At 36.8% G+C, this 21,013-nt stretch overlaps 1 protein-coding gene across 2 annotated transcripts in view; it reads left to right on the top strand.

The window, feature by feature from the left end:
• Window positions 1-21,013, top strand: part of LOC150093045 (uncharacterized) — a 236,600-nt gene that overhangs the window by 198,556 nt on the left and 17,031 nt on the right. For both annotated transcript variants that reach the window (XM_090413689.1, XM_090413688.1), the window contains one exon: window positions 7,010-7,115. In XM_090413689.1, the coding sequence (XP_090269815.1) occupies window positions 7,010-7,115 (106 nt within the window). The remainder of the gene's footprint in view (window positions 1-7,009; window positions 7,116-21,013) is intronic.

Below are 21,013 nucleotides of genomic sequence, written 5' to 3'. Positions count from 1 at the left end.
TATTTTAGCACCAGACTGTGATCGTTATTTAAACTCCGGCTTGTAAATGACTATGTTCCATTCTTCTAAAGTTATGTATTGAAATCTCTGTTCCATAAAAGGTGTTTATAAAAACATTAATATGATGACAGGAAGGAGAAAGATGCAAAGGACTGGAGCAGTCAAGAATGAAAGAGGTGAAATTCTAATAGAAAAAGAGAAGATATTACAGAGATGGGAAGAATATGTAAATAAACTTTATGAAGACAGAGAAAGAGGAGAAAATCAAATGAAAGAGCATAGTGGGTAGAGGCTGTACATCATGAGGGAGAAATTGAATCTAGCAATTCAAAAGATGAAAGAAGGAAAATTCCATGAAATAGATGGTATACAGATAGAACTTATAAGGAAAATAGGTGAAAAAGGTATGGAAGTGTTATGGCAAATTATTAATGGAATTTATGAGGGACAAGAATTACCAGAGGAGTTTAGAAGATCAATTTTTATATCCATTCCAAAAAAGACGGGAGTTTTAAACTGTAACGATTTTATAACGATAAGTCTTATAACTTGCACAGCAAAAATTCTGGCACAAATAATTTTAGAGAGAATTAAGAATAAAATAGAAAAAGAGATGAATGAGGAACAGTTTGGATTCCAAACCAACAGAGGAACTAGAGAGGCTATAACTTGTCTAAGAATTATTGGGGAGAAAACACTAAACCATGGTGGAAAGTTGTTTTTGGGATTTCTAGATTTTGAAAAGGCATTTGATACAGTGAAACATAAAAGGCTTTTTGACATTCTAGAAAATATTGATATTGACTCTTTTGACTTGGAAATTCTAAAGAGATTATATTGGTCACAAACAGCATCAGTATATATAAATGGAGAGGAAACAGGAGAATTCCCGGTGGAGAGAGGAGTTAGACAAGGGCAAGTTATCACCATTATTGTTTAACCTTTATAGGAACAGATGCTTAGAGAGGCACTTGAGGATGTAGAAGAAGGAATAAAAATAAATGGAAGAATCATTAATAACTTAAGATATGCAGATGATGTAGTAGTGATGGCAGAAAGTGAAAATGGATTACAATAAATTGTTCAAAGAATTGAAAACTCTTGTAAAGAGCACAGACTAAGAATTAACACAAAGAAGACCAAGATAATGATAATGGGCAGAAAAATAGGAGATAATGTAAAGATAAGATGCAGAGGAAAGATTTTAGAAGATGTGGATAGATTTCGATATTTAGGTAGCTGGATCTCAGAGAAAGGAACTTCAGAGTTGGACATTAGAATTAGATTAGGCAAAGCTAAATCGGCATTTATGGAAATGAAAAGAATTTTAATAAACAAGAATATTAAAATAGGTGCTAGAGTTGGAATAGTTAAAGCAACAGTTTGGAGTATTGCAAGTTATGGAAGTGAGTCATGGACACTCAGAAAGAGAGATATGGAAAGAATTAATGCATGTTGGAAATGTGATGTTATAGAAAGATGGAAAAGATTAGCTATACAGAGAGAATATTAAATCAAGAAGTTTTAAGAAGAGTTGGGAGATGGAAAGAACACTGCTCAAGAATATTGTGCAAAGAAAGACCAGATTTGCAGGACATCTTCTGAGAGGTTCTTTGGGACACCTGACAAGAACTATATTACAAGGGAAAGTTGAGGGGAAGAGAAGACGTGGAAGACCAACTAGAGAGTGGTTCAATGACATTGTGGAATGGACTGGTTTAAGAATGACGGAGGCGACAAAAGAGAGAAATGGAGAAGAGCTGCTCATCTGCTGCAACCCTCTTGCTAGAGGATGCTACTGGATGACGACAACTATTACAAAGATATGTTAAGCTCATCATCAAATTTGTGACATGTACCTTCAAGGGGTGTACAGGATATTATGATGGTACTACATGAAGAACTTGCATCATTACTAACTTCCTATCAACAGTTTTCCTCCAAATCAATCTGTTATCTGTCAAGACTCCAACATTATCTGTTTATAGTATCCTGGCTCCTATAACAAAATAATAGTAGTTTTGTTATCAGCTTTATATATATTCACATCTAAACCACTGCTTATTATTACTTGATAAAGATCCATGAAATTGGATGGAAACATAGCTATTCTAAGTAACATTTTACTAGTTTTCAGAAATCATTTGCCATATAAGTTTTTGGGCAAGTATCAGGCATCTTCACTTTTTTCCTAAAACCACAAATACTGAATTATCTGTTTGACCAACATGCATAATAGGCCACCGTAAGCAGAGCAATGGCCAATTCGTAGAGTACAGAAGTTTGACTGTCCTTTCTGAGGCACGTTTAGTCTTATATAATTGATATCCCATAAACATCTTCTGAGAAATCTTTGGGTCAAAAGGTAGATTTGATGAAAGGCAATTCTGTTGTTATAGCATCTGTGAATCACAGGATTAATATTAATGAAACATTACTCTCTGATAAAACATTATGGCATCTCAGCTATATTTCAACTGAACCTTATATATATATGTGTGTGTGTGTGTGTGACATTTATCTTGAAATCATGCCACTAAAAGAAAGTGGTGGAAAGATGATGGCCAGATCCAGCACCCTGTTAATTAAAATACCTATAGAACAGATGCGTAATGCAGAAACAGTGCATGAGAATGACTAGAGTGAATACCTGAGGTGGGAGGAGATATCAGTTAATTGGATTGCCCTCCTTTGGATAGCACGAAGCACGCTTAATTAGGTTCGAGGTGTGCCACCCCAAATATGTGAGCAGTATTCCAAGTTTGGATGGATTTAGGATCTATAAATGTGAACAGTTATACAGGTTAGAAGTGTCTTGAGCAAAAAAGTAGTACACCAAGTATTGTAGAGGCTGAAGAATCTATAGCTGAGATATGTCTGTGCCAAGAGGTGGAAGTCAACTTCAAACAAGAGAAATCTGATCCTTTTTGCAGATTCTGGTATTTTTAGTAGTAAGGAGAAGTGAATCGGGATTTTTTTTTGTGAGAGGTAAGACAGAACTGTGATTTGGCAGTACTGGAGTTCACAAGGTTGTCCTTATCCCCACTGAGTAATAAGAATAGAGTTTTGCATTGGTTATGGAAGATGTTGAAGCTTCTAGTTATTGTGCACTAGAAGGTTTGTCAAGTGATGGAGATGAATAGAGTGTACTGTTATCAGTATAGCTATGAGTAGGATTTGATCATAAAAGTACAGAGCCATGAAGTAATTTAGGAGAAAAAGCCATCATCTATGGCATACATGTTACCAGAAAGGAAGCTGATGACCCAGTTACAAAAGGTAGAAAATAGTTTGCTGAACAGACCTCTGTGTCAGACATAGTCAGGAATATCAAGATCAATCACATTAGTTTATTTATTTATTTATTTTTCCAAACCTTTCCATGACATTATAAACGGGTATTATGTGGTAATATCTGTTTATAATGCAGTCATTGGGTGCAAAATTAGTACCAAATGATTAATGTAAAGCACATTTTCAAAAGCAAATAAAGATATATAAATATAGAAACTTGAATTCAGTTCAAATTGCATTTGAGATTTTTCAACGTCATTAAGACAGTTCACAAATTCTAATTTTACAGATAAAATCTACAGAAAAAATTTGAAACTAACATGCCATGTATATATGGAAAACACTAAAAATGTACCTTCCCAGGGTGAAAAGGACCTACTATATTGTAAAACGAGTTCTCATATTATTTATTTTTCCAAACCTTTCCATGACATTATAAACGGGTATTATGTGGTAATATCTGTTTATAATGCAGTCATTGGGTGCAAAATTAGTACCAAATGATTAATGTAAAGCACATTTTCAAAAGCAAATAAAGATATATATAAATATAGAAACTTGAATTCAGTTCAAATTGCATTTGAGATTTTTCAACGTCATTAAGACAGTTCACAAATTCTAATTTTACAGATAAAATCTACAGAAAAAATTTGAAACTAACATGCCATGTATATATGGAAAACACTAAAAATGTACCTTCCCAGGGTGAAAAGGACATACTATATTGTAAAACGAGTTCTCATATGAAGCTAAGCACAACCTGAGATGAATGTATTAATTTAGAATCTGAAATAGTACATAATTTCTCAGAATGATCTTGGCTACTAATGTCATTAGTAATCAAACCTGGAAAGCAGTTCCTCTGTTCTAAGAAAGTGTAATAATACATATCCTCCCTTCTGTTATTTAAATTTGATAACACATTGTAGTCTACTTACCACATGGTAAGTAGACTACAATGTGTAGTCTACTAGAGGTTCTCTGAACAGCATATTGGTGTTCAGAGAACCTTTCTTAACCTCTCATTCTGTTTAAGTGAACAAATTCTAATTTTACAGATAAAATCTACAGAAAAAATTTGAAACTAACATGCCATGTATATATGGAAAACACTAAAAATGTACCTTCCCAGGGTGAAAAGGACATACTATATTGTAAAACGAGTTCTCATATGAAGCTAAGCACAACCTGAGATGAATGTATTAATTTAGAATCTGAAATAGTACATAATTTCTCAGAATGATCTTGGCTACTAATGTCATTAGTAATCAAACCTGGAAAGCAGTTCCTCTGTTCTAAGAAAGTGTAATAATACATATCCTCCCTTCTGTTATTTAAATTTGATAACACATTGTAGTCTACTTACCACATGGTAAGTAGACTACAATGTGTAGTCTACTAGAGGTTCTCTGAACAGCATATTGGTGTTCAGAGAACCTTTCTTAACCTCTCATTCTGTTTAAGTGAACAAATTCTAATTTTACAGATAAAATCTACAGAAAAAATTTGAAACTAACATGCCATGTATATATGGAAAACACTAAAAATGTACCTTCCCAGGGTGAAAAGGACATACTATATTGTAAAACGAGTTCTCATATGAAGCTAAGCACAACCTGAGATGAATGTATTAATTTAGAATCTGAAATAGTACATAATTTCTCAGAATGATCTTGGCTACTAATGTCATTAGTAATCAAACCTGGAAAGCAGTTCCTCTGTTCTAAGAAAGTGTAATAATACATATCCTCCCTTCTGTTATTTAAATTTGATAACACATTGTAGTCTACTTACCACATGGAGAAGTTTAAATGATTCAAGTTTTTACCTTGCAGCAATTTTTAAATTAAATATGTGTGTGTCTGTGCATGTACTTATCATTTCCGGATATGTACCCTGAAGGAGTGTACAGGAAAGAAATACATAGCATAATTAAGTTTACATTCTTGATAGCTTTCTATCCACAATTATTTATTCCATAATCTACTAGCTGGCAGGTCTTATTTAAGATTTTACATTCCTGTCATCTGAGGTTCTCTGAACAGCATATTGGTGTTCAGAGAACCTTTCTTAACCTCTCATTCTGTTTAAGTGAACATATCATCTTAGATTAGCCCCTCACATACTCTTGATTTTTTTTTTAAAATGTGAATCCCACCCATAATATATTTCTTAACCTCTCATTCTGTTTAAGTGAACATATCATCTTAGATTAGCCCCTCACATACTCTTGATTTTTTTTTTAAAATGTGAATCCCACCCATAATATATTTCTTAACCTCTCATTCTGTTTAAGTGAACATATCATCTTAGATTAGCCCCTCACATACTCTTGATTTTTTTTTTAAAATGTGAATCCCACCCATAATATATTATAAACATGTCATACTTGAGTATTATGTATGAGCTAAAAGCAAAACTATGTTTTAAAGATCAAACATGGAACCTTTCCAAGTTCAATTCTTTTCTTCATAAGCAGGGTAGTGATCTCATGCTACGCACAAAAATTAATTTACCAATTAATTTACCTCAAGACATTTATAAACATCCATGCCTGTTGTGGGACTCAAACCCATGGCTTGAGGTTGGAGAGTGAAAGTCTCCACCCAGCTAACCAATCCAGCAAACAATATTGCTAATTGATATCCTTTCTATTATTTTAATTTTAATATGATTTTCTATTAATGCTATAATTATGTTTTCTTCCATAATTGTTCTCAGAAGTCTCATATCAGTATTTTGAGCTGTTTTATTCTTAACCCATTTCTGTGATCCATCATTTAAAACTGAACACTGTCTTATATACTGCCAGTTTAGCAATTTGGCTGAAATCATAAGTTGATCTGATCTAAACTCAGATATTCATCATCTTAATTCCCTTCAACATTCTTATCATTTTTGCAAAGTTAATCTTTCCTGGAACACTTACTAGAGAAATTCCACTGTAATTCTCTTACTGTTTTATTTTCCTTTTTTTACAGATTATTACTCTGAGAGGTCTGAATTATGCAGTGTAACTGCTGTGAAAACCTCCATATCTGAGCATTTTTGGTCGCTGTATTATAGTCCAGTTTCCTTTCCACACTTCAGATTTCTGTTTGCTATTTTTCTGCTTTTCATACTGACGTGCTTATGACTATTCGTTATTCTTTCTGGGTATTTTTTTACTACTGTCCTTTCACTGCTTGCCTCAATTAATCATTTTTCAAAGTAATCACCTTGTACATAGATAATATCTTCATGTTTTATGTTGCATTTATCATCTCTGATTCCTTTTACAGTACTTTTTCTTGTCATCTTTTGAGTTAAGTCTCCTTCATGAATTTTTGGCATCCTTATGGTTTCCATATAAATAATTCACTAATAACAATCCATGTCTACCATCACTCTAGTACGGCTGCTCAAAGGAGTCTGAGAAGCAGCAGTACTAGAGTGATGAATAAAAGCATCATTCCCTTAACCATTGCAGCCATCTATGTAACTGATGAAACATCTCAAAACTTGCTTTACAGAAATTGGCATTATACATGGACTTGGGTGTTTGTTTTAAAATTATATATAGAATACAGTTATAACTGGTATTATTTGAAACGTTTAATTATAAAATATCCTCTGTTAGGCACTACATTTAAAATTTTATTCAAGTAACCTATTTCAGAATTTTTTTTTACTATCAACTGTTCTCTGATTTTTGTATTATTTAATATTTTATTAGATTGTTAAAGGAAATGGGCTGGAAAGAGGAGGGATCTGATGATGATGATGCTTATGCACCACTTACTGAAGATGAATTGCGGGAATTTAGAGATATGTCAGAAAAGGTAATTTGTGAAATTTTTAATGTTTAAACAATAATGTTCGTCTGTTTAAATTTGCTGTCCTGACGCAGTTTTACATGATACTATTTTATTGTATGTTAGCCGTGGATGCTTGAAAATGTTCCGAGGTGGAAGGTAATTTTCATTATCTAGCATGAAATATTACTGTTTATTGGAGGCCTGAAGCGAATAAAGTTCCATGTTCGGTTTCTAGAAAAACTTGCAGATTATTCAACCACCTACCCCATCCCTAGCACTAAATGTATGATAGGGTTGCATCCTTTTGTGGTTGGAATTTGTGTGAAAAAAAGTGTTTAGATAATTGAACCATGATCTAGATCAGGGTTTCCCAAACTATGTTCTGCAGAAAGTGAATAAGTGTTCCTTGAAAAATTATCAAAATTGATATGAGCCTGGAATGGTTTTAAATGCGGCGACAAGTTCAAACATGTTTGAAAATCAGATGCTCCTCACTTTGCATGTGGATTGTGCTACTGAGGCCAGCTCATGCTGGCCTTGACTCAGCTGCCTGTGGTTGTCAACACCTCAAAGCGCAAGTGAAGTATAGAGATATCTATTCTAGGAAACATGCAGTCACAAGCAAGGTCAATGTGATGTGTTGTGGCCTGGCATGCCTGTAGTGGTTGCTCTTGCATTTTTGCAATGTGATACAGCCTGCTTTGGCGATAGTGTCTGCTTAGCTTTATATTGAATACGAGACTGACGATACTCAGCTCTAACCAAGGTGTTTCATTAAAATTTCAGGATTTGTTAAGTGTTCTGTCATAGGAAAAGTTTGAGAAACACTGATCTAGGCCAAGCAGAGTAATGGTCTCAAACCAAGCAATGAAAATCAGTTATCTTATTGACATTGACAAATATCCATGCCACAGTGAAATGTGATTCCATAGTCTGTCTGTAGGGCAGAGATGCTATCCACTCAGCTAAACAAGTGTGTTTGGGGAGGGGGGGGGGTAATATTTTTTTAAATTACAAATCTGAAAGCACACCCCAACTCAACATCACCAGAGTTAAAGATCAGTACTATCAACAAAAAAAGCCTGAATGGCAAAGAAATGGAGCTAGCTAGCTGAGGAATTAGAAAAGACAAAAACTGTTGAGATATTTCTGAGCAATAAATACAAAATGTTATATTCAGGCAATGACAATCAAGGAAAAGAAGGAGTGGCCAAAGTATTCAACACAAAATACGAGATTAATCTTCTTGAATGGCAGGCAGTCTCAAGTAGAGTGATGTGGGCAAATATCAGAATGGGGAATTGAACAGTGAGACTTATTTGTGCCTGTGGTTCCACAGAAGGTTCTACTAAGGTAGAAGGGGAGGAATTTTTTGATGCTTTAGAAAAAGCAACTCACACAATGAAAAAGGAAAAGATGGTCCTTGTTGGGGATCTAAATAGCAGAGTAGGAAATGATTATCAGACACAAAAATATTTTGGGAAAATTTGGAGAAAAGAGCAAAGCCAATAATAATGGCAAATACCAGTTGGATTTCTGCTAAGGTCATGGACTGGTTATTATTAACACCATGTTCCAACATAAAAATGTGCAAAAATTCACATGGAGAGAAGAGGCTAGGAATAAGAAAAGTCTCATCACTATCAACAATAACATCTATGTTATTGTTGATAGTGATGTTTTCTCCCTGGTGCAGGACACCAGAGTGTACAGAGGATTTGAAATTGGAAGCGATCACTATTTAGTCTTGAGCAGGATAAAATTGAATTTCGTATTGAAAAGAATAACATGTAAGAAAGTTTTAAAGCGAATAAAAGTTGAGCAGCTCTCAGATGTGAACTGTAGACTAAAATACACAAAAATTATTGAAGAAAAAAAGAAAAAGTTTGAGAACAGAAACCAAACCTTGGGGATTCAGTGGCAAGCCTTGAAGAAAGCCTTGATTGATTCAGCCAGAGAGGCAGGCATGTGGTGAGGTTGTCTGCAAGGATAGAAAAAATCAGAACTCCATGGTGGACACAGGAAGTTAAAGAGGCAGTGAAGGAAAAGAAGAAAGCATATCAAAAGTTCCTGTCAAATAAGTCAGCTTGTGCTCATACAGAGACAAATGCAAGAATGCTAAACACTGTGTAAAACTAGCTAAATAAAAGTCATGGGAGGACTTTGGCAAGAATATAGAAAATAAATATCAAGAAGGTGGCAAAATATTCTGGAGGTTGTTGAAGAAGCTTAGGAATGGAGGAAAAATGCTGTAAAAGGAGTTAGAGATGATAAAGGTGACATGAAAACGGGAGAAAAAGATATCCTTGAGGTCTGGAGTAATTACTTTGAAAAACTACTAAATGAAACAAGCAGTGATGACAGTGGTAAAAAAACATTGACCAGGCATGCAGTCAGGAATACATATCCATACTTGAAGTAGAAAAAGCCATCAAAGGCTTGAAATGTGGAAAGGCAGCAGGAGTAGATGATATTTGACCAGAAATGCTGAAGTATGGTGGTATAAGAGTCTTACAGTGGCTGCACTGCATAGTTCAGAAAGCCTGGACAGAGGGACGAATTCCCGATGATTGGAGTAGAGCTCTCATAGTACCCATATATAAAAAGGGAAATAAAACTGAATATGAGAATTACAGAGGTATTTCCCTACTGAGTGTTCCTGGCAAGATCTATGCAAGTATACTTGAGAAACGGTTGAGAAGAATTGTGGAAGAAAAGCTGGGTGATAAACAAGCTGGATTCAGGCCAAATAGAGGCTGTCAGGATCAGATCTTCACTTTACGACAAATAGTCGAGAAAGCATGGGAATATAACAGAGATCTGTATTTAAGTTTTGTCGATTTGGAAAAGGCATATGACAAGGTGCCAAGAGAGAAGCTATTCAATATGCTACAGTTATATGGTGTCAATGGGGCATTATATCAAGCAATACTTAGTCTTTATTTGAGTTGTAAGTCAGCAGTTAGAATTGAAGGAAGTACAGGAAGATGGTTTAATGTTAATTCTGGTGTGAGACAAGGATGTACATTATCCCCTCTGTTATTCAATATCTATATGGATCACATTATGAAGGAAAGTGGTATTAAACCTGATATCAATATTGGAGATGATAATGTCAGCTTTTTGCTTTATGCAGATGATGCTATACTTCTAAATAAATCTGCTACTAGTCTGCAAGATTCACTGACTTAATTGAATAGCTGTTGTAATAGATATGGCATGAAGGTCAGCAATAAAAAGACAAAGACAATGAAAATAGGCAGAATCATTGAAAATGTCAACTGTGTTGTGAATGGAGAACCTGTGGAACAAGTAAAACATTTTAGCTACTTAGGCACGATTTTTACTGAAGATGGTAAATTAAATATAGAAATAGACAACAGAATCAGCAAAGCTGGTATGGTGGGAAGTCAATTGAATAAATTCATATGGAATAAGAGAGAAATTAGTCGGAACACTAAATTAGCTGGATACAAGACAGTGTTCAAACCAGTTTTAACTTATGGATCTGAGAGCTGTGTCAGAAGTAAAACACTTGACCAAAGACTAGAGACCGCAGATATGAGAGTCCTGAGAAAGATTAGAGGCGTGAACAGATGGCATCAATGGCAATATCATATTAAAAACGAGGATATGAGGAAAGACCTTGATATTGTCAGCATCCAGGAATGCGTTAGCAGAGCTAATCTCAGGTGGTATGGTCACTACTTAAACAGAATGGGCGAGGAAAGATTAGCAAAATAAGTGTTCTCTGCTAGGTTGGCCGCAAAACGACCCAGAGGAAGACCAAGATATAGGTGGACTGATATGGTACAAAGTGCCTTAGACAATAGAAATATAAGCTCTGATAATGTTGGAGTCTTGACAAGCAACAGACTGATTTGGAGGAAAATTGTAGATAGGAAGTTAGTAATGGTGTAATTTTTTTCATGTAGTACTATCATATCCTGGACACCCCTTGAGGGTACATGGCAGGAATTTGATGATGATGATATTGGCTTTTATGTTCAATTGCTGTTTTCTATCCTACTGCACGTGAAGCTGCATCTGAAGTATGATCTGCCAGTTCTGATTTGCCATATTCATGGTATCACATACATTTCTTATCTTCCCATGGCAAATGATAGCTGTTTTTTTTCCAGCACATCAGTAACAGCACTGAAGCACTCTTCTAATCTCAAGAATTGCTGCATTAAGATGTTCAGAATTCAGTATTACTGATTATGACTAGTCTGCTACCTTTCTCTGATTAGAGTAGTCATGATGACTTGCATTTCTGCCTATTTCATTAAATGAATTTTGTTACTGTCCTTTGAGGGTACATATCAGGAAATTGATGATGATGTATATATGTTTCTGACAAATGCTTCATGCCAAGTCAGAAAAAGGGAAACATTAACAAACTTAAAATGTTTCATATGAGTGCTTAGGTGCTGATTTACACTCATTAGGTTTAAAGGAATGAATATAACACAGAAAAATAAACACAAGTTTAATGGTTCCTATATTTCTTCTGTCACAAAGACATCATCAGGGATGAGATATTAAACTTGTAATAGCATACAAAAACAATAAGTAGAAGAAGTTAAACTAGAAAACTAAAGTCCTATGAGGCGTGCTCTCTATTGGTGCTATTGGCTAGCCTTAGCTGTCAGATGGAAGGCCTACAAATTAAAGTTTTTTAAATCTGCTGCTGATTCTTAAAAAAAAAAAAAAAAAAGTCTTTGAAGTTTGTACTTGCTGAAGTGAAGCATAGTAGTTTTCCCTAGATTTTGCCTAAGGTATCCAAGGCATGGTCCCACTAACCATAGTTGTAGCAGTAAATGCATTCCTGTGTTCTCCGATGCAGATATCTTGGACAGATCTTCCAATTTGACTATTTGTGAACACTTGCAACACAGAGGGAAGGGAATAGATCCTTAGAAGAGCAGATAAGTGTAGCCATCTTTGATTAAGGTTTTAAAGCAGCGTGGAGACTATATTTCTTTAAAGTTCTGCCTATTTTTTCTGAGGTTCCCCAGGTATAGGGAATAGTAAGAACATTGCTGTATCTTGAGCAAGATGGGATGGCCCACTTATTTTGTTGATCATTTTTGGCATTGCAGCCAAAGGTCTGGCAAATAAAGGAGAGTTTGGCTGTCAGGGAAGCTTGGTTGGATGCTTTGTTGACAAGAGTTTTAATAACACCATATTGTTGAGAGGGGATGATGGGAAAGTTTGTGTATATGGGTAGGTTTTCTGTTAACTGAGAAAGAAAGGATGGCAAAGTCATGACTCAGACACATTAAACTCAAAAAATTCTTCCACTTTTTCCTTAACAGAACCTGTTTTTGTATCATAGGCACCAATATATATGGAAAGTCTTATGTGTTGGCAGGACGTGCTGATTTATTTTCATGGTGTTCATTACAAAATAGAATGATAAGAAAATAATTAAAATTTATTAACTTGTTTGATATTTTTCTGGTATTATATTCACCATCTTCAGAGCAGAAGAAAAGTTTGTCACAGTACATGACACAACAACAATTTGGTGTAACAGTAGGACTAATTTAAAAAATTGTAACGGACAACACAACTAAAGTCCTAATTAGGCGCCTTCTGAATAAAAAAACAAGTCATATAGCATTCTGTTTTCTCCCTTTAAGAAATCTAACTGAGTAGTAGTTTACCACAAACTCACTGAGTAGCCGATCTCTATGCCAGCAGTCCACATTTAGCCAGTAATAACTCAGAAGTTCAAATGGCCAGGTATGGAGGTGATATCCACAAGAATTTTTGGGATCATAACATTGCTTTATCACAACACTTTAAATATGAACATTTCTTCAAAGAAACCATTTTATGCCATCTGAATCTTAATCACAATGGACTTTCTACTCAGAGTTGTTGTTATTATTATTACAAAAAACCTCTGGGGAATCAGTCAGGGACTCATCGAAGGAGGTCACGTATCACCTCATATCTTCTCCTGAATTCATTCAGTCATGCACTACCCTATGAGAGAAAAAAATCTAGCTTCTACCCCATTCTTAACTTCCATGAATGCTAGTCCTTTCACCACCCTCCATAAGATGAAAAATTCCAGCCACTAATATCCTATATGATTCTTTCAAAAGTGTGCAGATCTCTATGATATCACCCCTCTTTCTCCTGTCTGCTAACATCTGCAGGCTACAAATTCTCCATCTCTCCTCATAATCTGCATTCCAAAGTCCTGATATCATCTTTAACATACCTGCACCACCTTAAAAATCAGGAAACTAGATATATTCACAGTAGGTCCAGATGAGGTTTCATCAAAACCCTATAAAGGGACAATGCATTCCTTATAATCTTACTTTCATGTTTTGTTTCAGCATCGCATTATGCTCATGTATTGTACTTGCAATTTTTGCTATGTGACCCTTGAACTTCAACTTCGTATCTACCAATAGTCCAAGATCTCCAGCCTAATCAGTTTGTTCCAGCATAATTCTGCCAATACAATACACCATCAGATTCTCATTTCACCAAAGTGCACACCGTTACATTTACTAACATTGAACTGACAGCCAACTTCATCCACAATTCCAGCTTATTCAAATCATTCTACAATTATTGCATGTCAGTTGTATTCCTGATTATCTAACCTATCTTTGCATCATCAGCAACTGGCTATATATCACCTGTGAAATCCTTCCCACTATCATTAATGTGAAGATAGAATGACAGATGGTTTGCATCCCCCATATACCACTTCTTTATATCACTCAGCCATCATCTTATCCAAAATAATAATTTATAATCCATTGCCAAACTTTGCAACAACTTTCCATGCTGAATCCTGTTGAAAGCATCAGCAAAGTTCAAAAGTGTCATTGTGTATCCATTCCCCTTGTCTAATTCAACCTTGACATTATTATAAAATGTGTGCAAGCTACTCAGACACAAGCTTCCCTTCTCTTACCAACTTTTCCAAAATCTTCACTGCCACTCCAGAGATATGGATCAGTCTTTGCACCTGCTGTGACTCAAATTATATAGCTAGGTCAAAGGAAAAGTCCAGTTCAGCTGAACACTCTTTTAGCATCTGTGCTGATATTCCACAGTCCCTTTTGTACATTCTTATTCATTTTGTGCCACACTCTAATGTATCCTCAATACACCTGAATTTCTTCCTCCTGTAGAGGTATCATTGAGTTCTATGTTGCATACACCAGGTTGATAGCTTTTAGCAAAACTAGCATGCCTTAGTTTGAACAATCTCTTATGTATATGCAATACATATATCATCTGCATGCAATAGTGCTATTCTTTAATACCCATTCATTCTTTAGCTTGCAGAGCCAGTTTCTTTTCATACTGAGATTTAGCTTTCCATACAATAGTTGTAACTCTCCTAGCCTGCACTTTATAATTTTCTTAACTGATATCATCATCATGGATGGTATACATTCCACATCCATTTCACTCCTGCCCAGTTTGTCCAACAAATTCTTGGGACACATTCTGATATTGCATCATTGATGTATTTTTTAAATACTAACCATGCACTACTGATATCCTTCCCATCTAGGCAACTGATATCATGGGGTTGAACCAGTATTCTTTTCAGTTGATCACAATTTCCTGCTTTGAAGTTCATCATGTACCCATTCTCTGAATGGAATGGAATATCCATGCACTTAGCTGCTTCCCACATCAGTACAACATTATTACCGTCACCAACCGGAGGCATAACAATCATATCTTTTACTGAAATTCCCACTGACATGATAATGAGATCTAATATTCTTTGACCTAGAGTTCCTTCTGTCACATGCTGCTTAAGGAAGTTGTCACATGACAGTTCGATAAATTTGGCTTCATTCTTTTCATGAGATTTCACAAATTCCTTATACTCCTAGAATTTGTGTACAGACATGATAAGCATCCTCCATCCTTTTATATATATATATATATATATACCATAATAGATTTACTCGACCGAAAGATATATTTTTTAAAAATATTTAATGACCGGAAGCCGAGAGATAAAAAATAACATACTGTTTTTATTCAGCACGACTAGTTTCATCGTTATAACTAATAATTAAGGAATTGACAGCGTACACTAGAAATATAAATTAAATAAACTTTAATATATACTTTCCGATATTTCGGCAAACGTCACGTTGCCATCTTCTTGGGAACTTAATACAAAGACACGTGCACACAAGTACTACATAACAGCAAATGAGAACCGAAGCTAGGAAGCTAATGTTTTCCTAAAGTCCTGATGGTGCCCCCTGGCAGGCTATATTGGTAGTTCTTGGCCTTTGGGCTGAAGTTCTTCTGATAAATGTTTCCCAAATTTGGGGCAGTCTCATGCATCCAAATTTGTTGAGGTTTGGCATGTTCCTAAGGGCTAAGGCTGATTCCATGAATAGTCTTTCATATTTGAACTTGCTGCAGTGTATTACTGTGGCTTTCTTCCATCTTATTTTGTGCGAGTATCCTGAGTGTGGTCTGCAAGTCCAGAGTGGCTGTACTGGTGAAATCGGATGTAATCCTTGTGTTCTGAGATTCTGATATTTGCTGTCCTGCCTGTTTGGCCAAAGTAGGACAAGTTACAGCTGCAAGGGACCTGGTATACACCAGGTAGGTCTAGGGAAAGTGGTTGGTCTTTAGTGGAGCAGATAAGGGATGCCAATTTTCTGTGTGGTCTGTAACAAGTGGTCAAGTCATGTTTTTTTAAACAGAGCTATTTTAGCGCTAGAAAATGAGCTTTCACATATGCTTAATCACGAGCTTTGGTCAGTCCTACATGACGTCTGGTGTACGGCAGCTAATAAAGAATTCGAACAAATACGGAGCCGACACATCAACAAGTTTGAAAAATTAATAAAGAACTCGGCGTCCAAACCAACACTGTAGTTAACCTTTCTTCAGTTATCATGAAGCCTGAAGCACTCACTGCTCTGTCACGTGGTCACAACTTCGCCATTGCTCCTAAGAAATTACTGGCCGAGGAATTAATGATCCAAATTGAATGCGGGATTTGCCACCTTCCAAACCACATCGCCAACGATATTAGATTGGATGTAGCCTATGTTCTCAGAAAAGCAAAACCTCCAAAATCCAACATATCCATTAGTGAATACAAGTCACTACAACAATTGAAGAAAAACAAAGAAATAGTGATCAAAGCGGATAAGGGGAACGCCACTGTGGTACTCAATCCTAATGACTACACAGGTAAGCTCGAGGCTTTATTATTAGATCGATCCACTTATCTCCCTATTGAATACAATCCCACCAACTCTCAAATTAGAAAACTCCATAGGCTCCTTAAAGTCACTTCTTGGCCTCTGGAGATTACCAACAGACTGAAACCATATAACTCTAGACCCCCCCCCCCCTACATATATGGGCTCCCAACAATACATAAAGAAAATGTGCCATTACGTCCCATAGTGGATGGCATTGATTCCCCCACTTACAAACTAGCCAAGCATTTAGCCAAAGCGCTCTCACACTATACTGGCAACACACCATCACACATAAAAAACTCAGACCACTTCAAAGCCAGTATAGAAAACCTTACATTCCAACATAATGACATAATGGTCAGTTTTGACATCTCCTTATTCATGAATGTCCCCCTCAAAGAAACCTTACAGCTAATCCAAACTAAATTTCTTCCCGATATCTCAGCCCTATTTCAGTTTACAATGAACTCAGTCTGTTTCGTTTGGCAGGAAAAATTCTATAAACAGATAGAGGGGACAGCCATGGGTTCACCACTTTTCCCACCCTTGGCCAACTTCCTTATGGAGACTTTTGAAGAGAAAGCCTTAAACTCAGCCCCACAAAAACCTACCATATGGCTTTGCTACGTTGATGATGTGTTCGCTATTTGGCCACATGGCCCGGATTCACTCCTCTCCTTCCTAACACACTTAAACAACCATCACCCTAGAATCAAGTTCACCCTGGAAAAAGAGGAAAACAATAACCTCCCCTTCCTAGACACATTAGTCACCCGCCAACCTGATGGAACCTTGGTTTTCTCAGTTTATAGAAAACCCACCCATACAGGCAGATACATTCACCAACAATCCCATCATCTCCCCCCCCCCCCCCCTCACAACAATATGGAGTTATTAAGACACTATTCAACAGGGCAAAAATAATCTGTTCAAATGATCAAGCCTTAACCACTGAACTAAATCACATTCGTGACACTTTCTCAGCCAATGGCTACCCCCCCCCCCCAAATCCAAAAATTACTTTAACCAGTTATCCACAACCCGAGGTTGTCTGAGGCACCTCGGAAAAAATCAACAAAATCTTAAAAAAACATGACTTGACCACTTGTTACAGACCACACAGAAAATTGGCATCCTTTATCCACTTCCCCTAGACCTACCTGGTGTATACCAGGTCCCTTGCAGCTGTAAATTGTCCTACTTTGGCCAAACAGGCAGGACAGCAAATATCAGAATCTCAGAACACAAGGATTACATTCAATTTCACCAGTACAGCCACTCTGGGCTTGTAGACCACGCTCTGGATACTCGCCACAGAATAAGATGGAAGAAAGCCACAGTAATACACTGCAGCAAGTTCAATTATGAAAGACTATTCATGAATCAGCCTCAACCCTTAGGAACATGCCAAACCTCAACAAATTTGGATGCATGAGACTGCCCCAAATTTGGGAAACATTTATCAGAAGAACTTCAGCCCAAAGGCCAAGAACTACCAATATAGCCTGCCAGGGGGCACCATCAGGACTTTAGGAAAATTAGCTCCCTAGCTTCGGTTCTCATTTGCTGTTATGTAGTACTTGTGTGCACGTGTCTTTGTATTAAGTTCCCAAGAAGATGGCAACGTGACGTTTGCTGAAATATCGGAAAGTATATATTAAAGTTTATTGAATTTATATTTCTAGTGTATGCTGTCAATTCCTTAATTATTAGTTATCAAGTTTAACCAGCATATAAGCCTCTCTACAAGAATTAGTTTCATCATTAAGAAGACAGGTGCACAAAAAAAAGAGAAAAACAACCAACAAGAACTGTGAAGAAATAAAGTCTAAGCCACAAAGTGTTAGCGTGAAAAAAAGCTAACATTAAAGCAGTAGCATCTGAATATTTAAAGCTGTTCTCTGTATAACCTGGTTGGGCATGCGCATGCATTCAAGATCTTGTGAACGCCAAAATTGGGTGGCAGCACAATGACAGTCTGAGAGATTATAACTAAGGTTGTTGTTGAGATGTATTGGATTAAGGGAGATTTTTTAGATTCTGCTATTCTTCTTTCCAGTTTGTTGTAGCAACAAAAGATATCAGATTTATCCCATAAAACTGGGTGGACAAGGTTTTCCTCTTAAGTGTTAAAATTTAGAATATGGTTACACAGAGCACTAGCTCTTACTTTGCCGTATGTAACGTCTCTTTGATGTTCTTCAGTGCGCAATTCGATGGAGTTCTCTGTCTGGCCAAAATAAGATTTATCACAGTTACACCAGATCTGGTAAATGCCGGGGTATTTGAGATTGTCATGCCTTTGGGTCGGCTCAGTAAGGAATGGAGTTTTGGAAGAGGAGTGAATGAAGTACGGATATTGTATTTCTTAAGAACCTTGGCCAATTTCGGTGAAACAGAGCTGATATATGGTAGAGAAATGTGGCCTTTTTCACTATTTGTATCTGTACTATGGCGAGGAAGTGGATTGAAAAGTAATTTATTAATTGTTTTCTTGGAATAGCTATTCTGTTGAAAAGTAGTAAGAAGAAACTGAAGTTTTTTTTTGATATCTTCTTCACACAGGAGTGAGCAAGCATGATTGACTAGTTTAGAGATTATTCCAAATTTTTGAGGTGGATAATGGTGGGACTGCACGTGGAAGTATCTATTTGTATGAGTTGGCTTCCTGTAAGGTGAGATTTTTAATTTTTCAGAAATGCAAGTGAGTCTAACATCTAAGAAAACCTTTGTTTTCAACAATTAAGAAACGTTTAAGTTTAAGCATGGCTGTACCAGCCTTGAAGATCATCCACGTGAAGGACGTCCAAAAAGAGTAACAACACTAGAAATCATTGATCAGTTGCATGATATGGTATTGGATAACCGACAAGTCAAAGTGCATGAAATTGCTGAGACTATAGGCATTTCAAAAGAACATGTAGGATATCTTTTGCATGAAGAATTTCAGATGAAAAAGCTTTGCAAGATGGGTGCCATGCTTGCTCATAGCAGATCAAAAATGCAATCGCATGAAAATCTTTGAACAGTGCTTGGAGCGTTTTAACAAGAATAAAACTGATTTTGTGTGTCGATTTATTACTATTGATGAGACTTGGATTCATCACTACACACCAGAATCCATACAGCAGTCAAAACAGTGGACAGAAGCCAGTTGTTCAGCACCAAAGAAAACAAAGTTGTTTCCATCAGCAAGAAAGGTTATGGCATCGGTGTTTTGGGTCACTAAAGGCATTTTGTTTATTAATTATCTTGAAAAGGGTAAAACAGTAACAGGAGAATATTATTCTGATCTTTTAACCAGACTAGATGAAAAAATTCATGAGAAAAGACCAGGTTTGAAGAAGAAAAAATCATCTTTCATCAGGACAATGCACTTGCCCACAAAGGTGTTTTAGTAATGTAAAAATTAAGGGATCTGCACTATGAATTGTTGGAACATCCACCCTATTCTCCAGATTTGGCTCCCTCTGACTTCTGTCTCTTCCTCGCTATTCAGTGTTTTTATTCGATTGCAGCTGCAGAGGGATATTTTATCAATGGTATTACTGTAACAGAAATTAAGGAAAGAACTTTTATATCCTTCTGCGTAAGCCCAAGCTGTTTTAAGTCTTTATAACTATCTGCACTACATACGCCATGTAAAGAGATGGTGGCACTGGTAAACCTCGGAGTTGCCCCATGCTCCTTCCGTATAAGAATAACCAAGATCTAGTTAGATCTTGGTTATTCTTATAATAGTTTACCTTATTATTATGGCTAAGGCTAGTGGGCGCCCTGTTCCCACCACCTGGGCATCAACTACCCAAACATCACCATTTCTTTTAATCACTAAGTCTGGCTTATGCAAATTCACGGAGGTCCTATAATGTGGTTCCACCGTAGTCTCCCAACCTTTGTTCTTAAAGCGGTTGTTCAGAATGGAGACCACTGCATCATGCCTCAGCACATGGACCCAATTGGTGCAGAAGCAACACTGAGCTATATGAGACAACGTCTCACTGTAGTGGCAGTCAGCCCTACAGTTTGAGTCGTCACTACCCCATTGAGCTGTGTGGGCTTGAGTGGGTAGGGCATTGATCCTCGTCCTGATAAGATCGATATACTCGAACCTAGGGAGGAGTCTGGTGCTATCCCTTACCCAGTCATGCTGGGGAGGCACCAGATATGACTCTTTTAAAGGAGCACCATCTACAGAAGAGTGTAGCAGAGATGCCCATCTCTTGTGTTCTGCAGGTGCTGTCACAATTAAGGTACCTTGATAATAGGACCAGCCTTTAGACCTAATGGGCTATAGAAAGCCTCTCTGCAGATAGTGGAAGAAGATAGTTTTAATTTCGTGATTCTGGACAGCTGCAGGCGTAGGATCACCCATCTAAGTGATGGAACCCCGAGCCCGCTGTTCTTCACCCTTGCATGGAAATATGCAGTAGGGGTGTCAGGTGGCAGTCAGAGCCATGATCTCACAGTTGAACGGATAGCCCTGTCCATTCGGGACAGTACTGAGATATATGTCCTACCAAGCACCAACTTGTGGTAAAAGCGAGGTAGGAGATAGTGGGAAAGGAGAAACAGTCTTTGCTGGGGCTTGAGAGTAGCTTTCCTCAAAGAAGCAATCCCAGCTTCTAGGATAGAACGGACAGAAGACCTTCCCTTTTGGGGTGAACATGATACCTAGGTATCTCCACT

This window comes from Typopeltis vanoorti, chromosome 24 (genome assembly GCF_054136105.1).
Source record: "Typopeltis vanoorti isolate ZY-2024b chromosome 24, IOZ_Tvanoo_1.0, whole genome shotgun sequence".
In the NCBI taxonomy this organism is placed as follows: domain Eukaryota; kingdom Metazoa; phylum Arthropoda; class Arachnida; order Uropygi; family Thelyphonidae; genus Typopeltis; species Typopeltis vanoorti.
The sequence above is the reverse complement of the archived record's forward strand: the minus strand, read 5'-3'. Positions and strand labels throughout refer to the sequence as shown.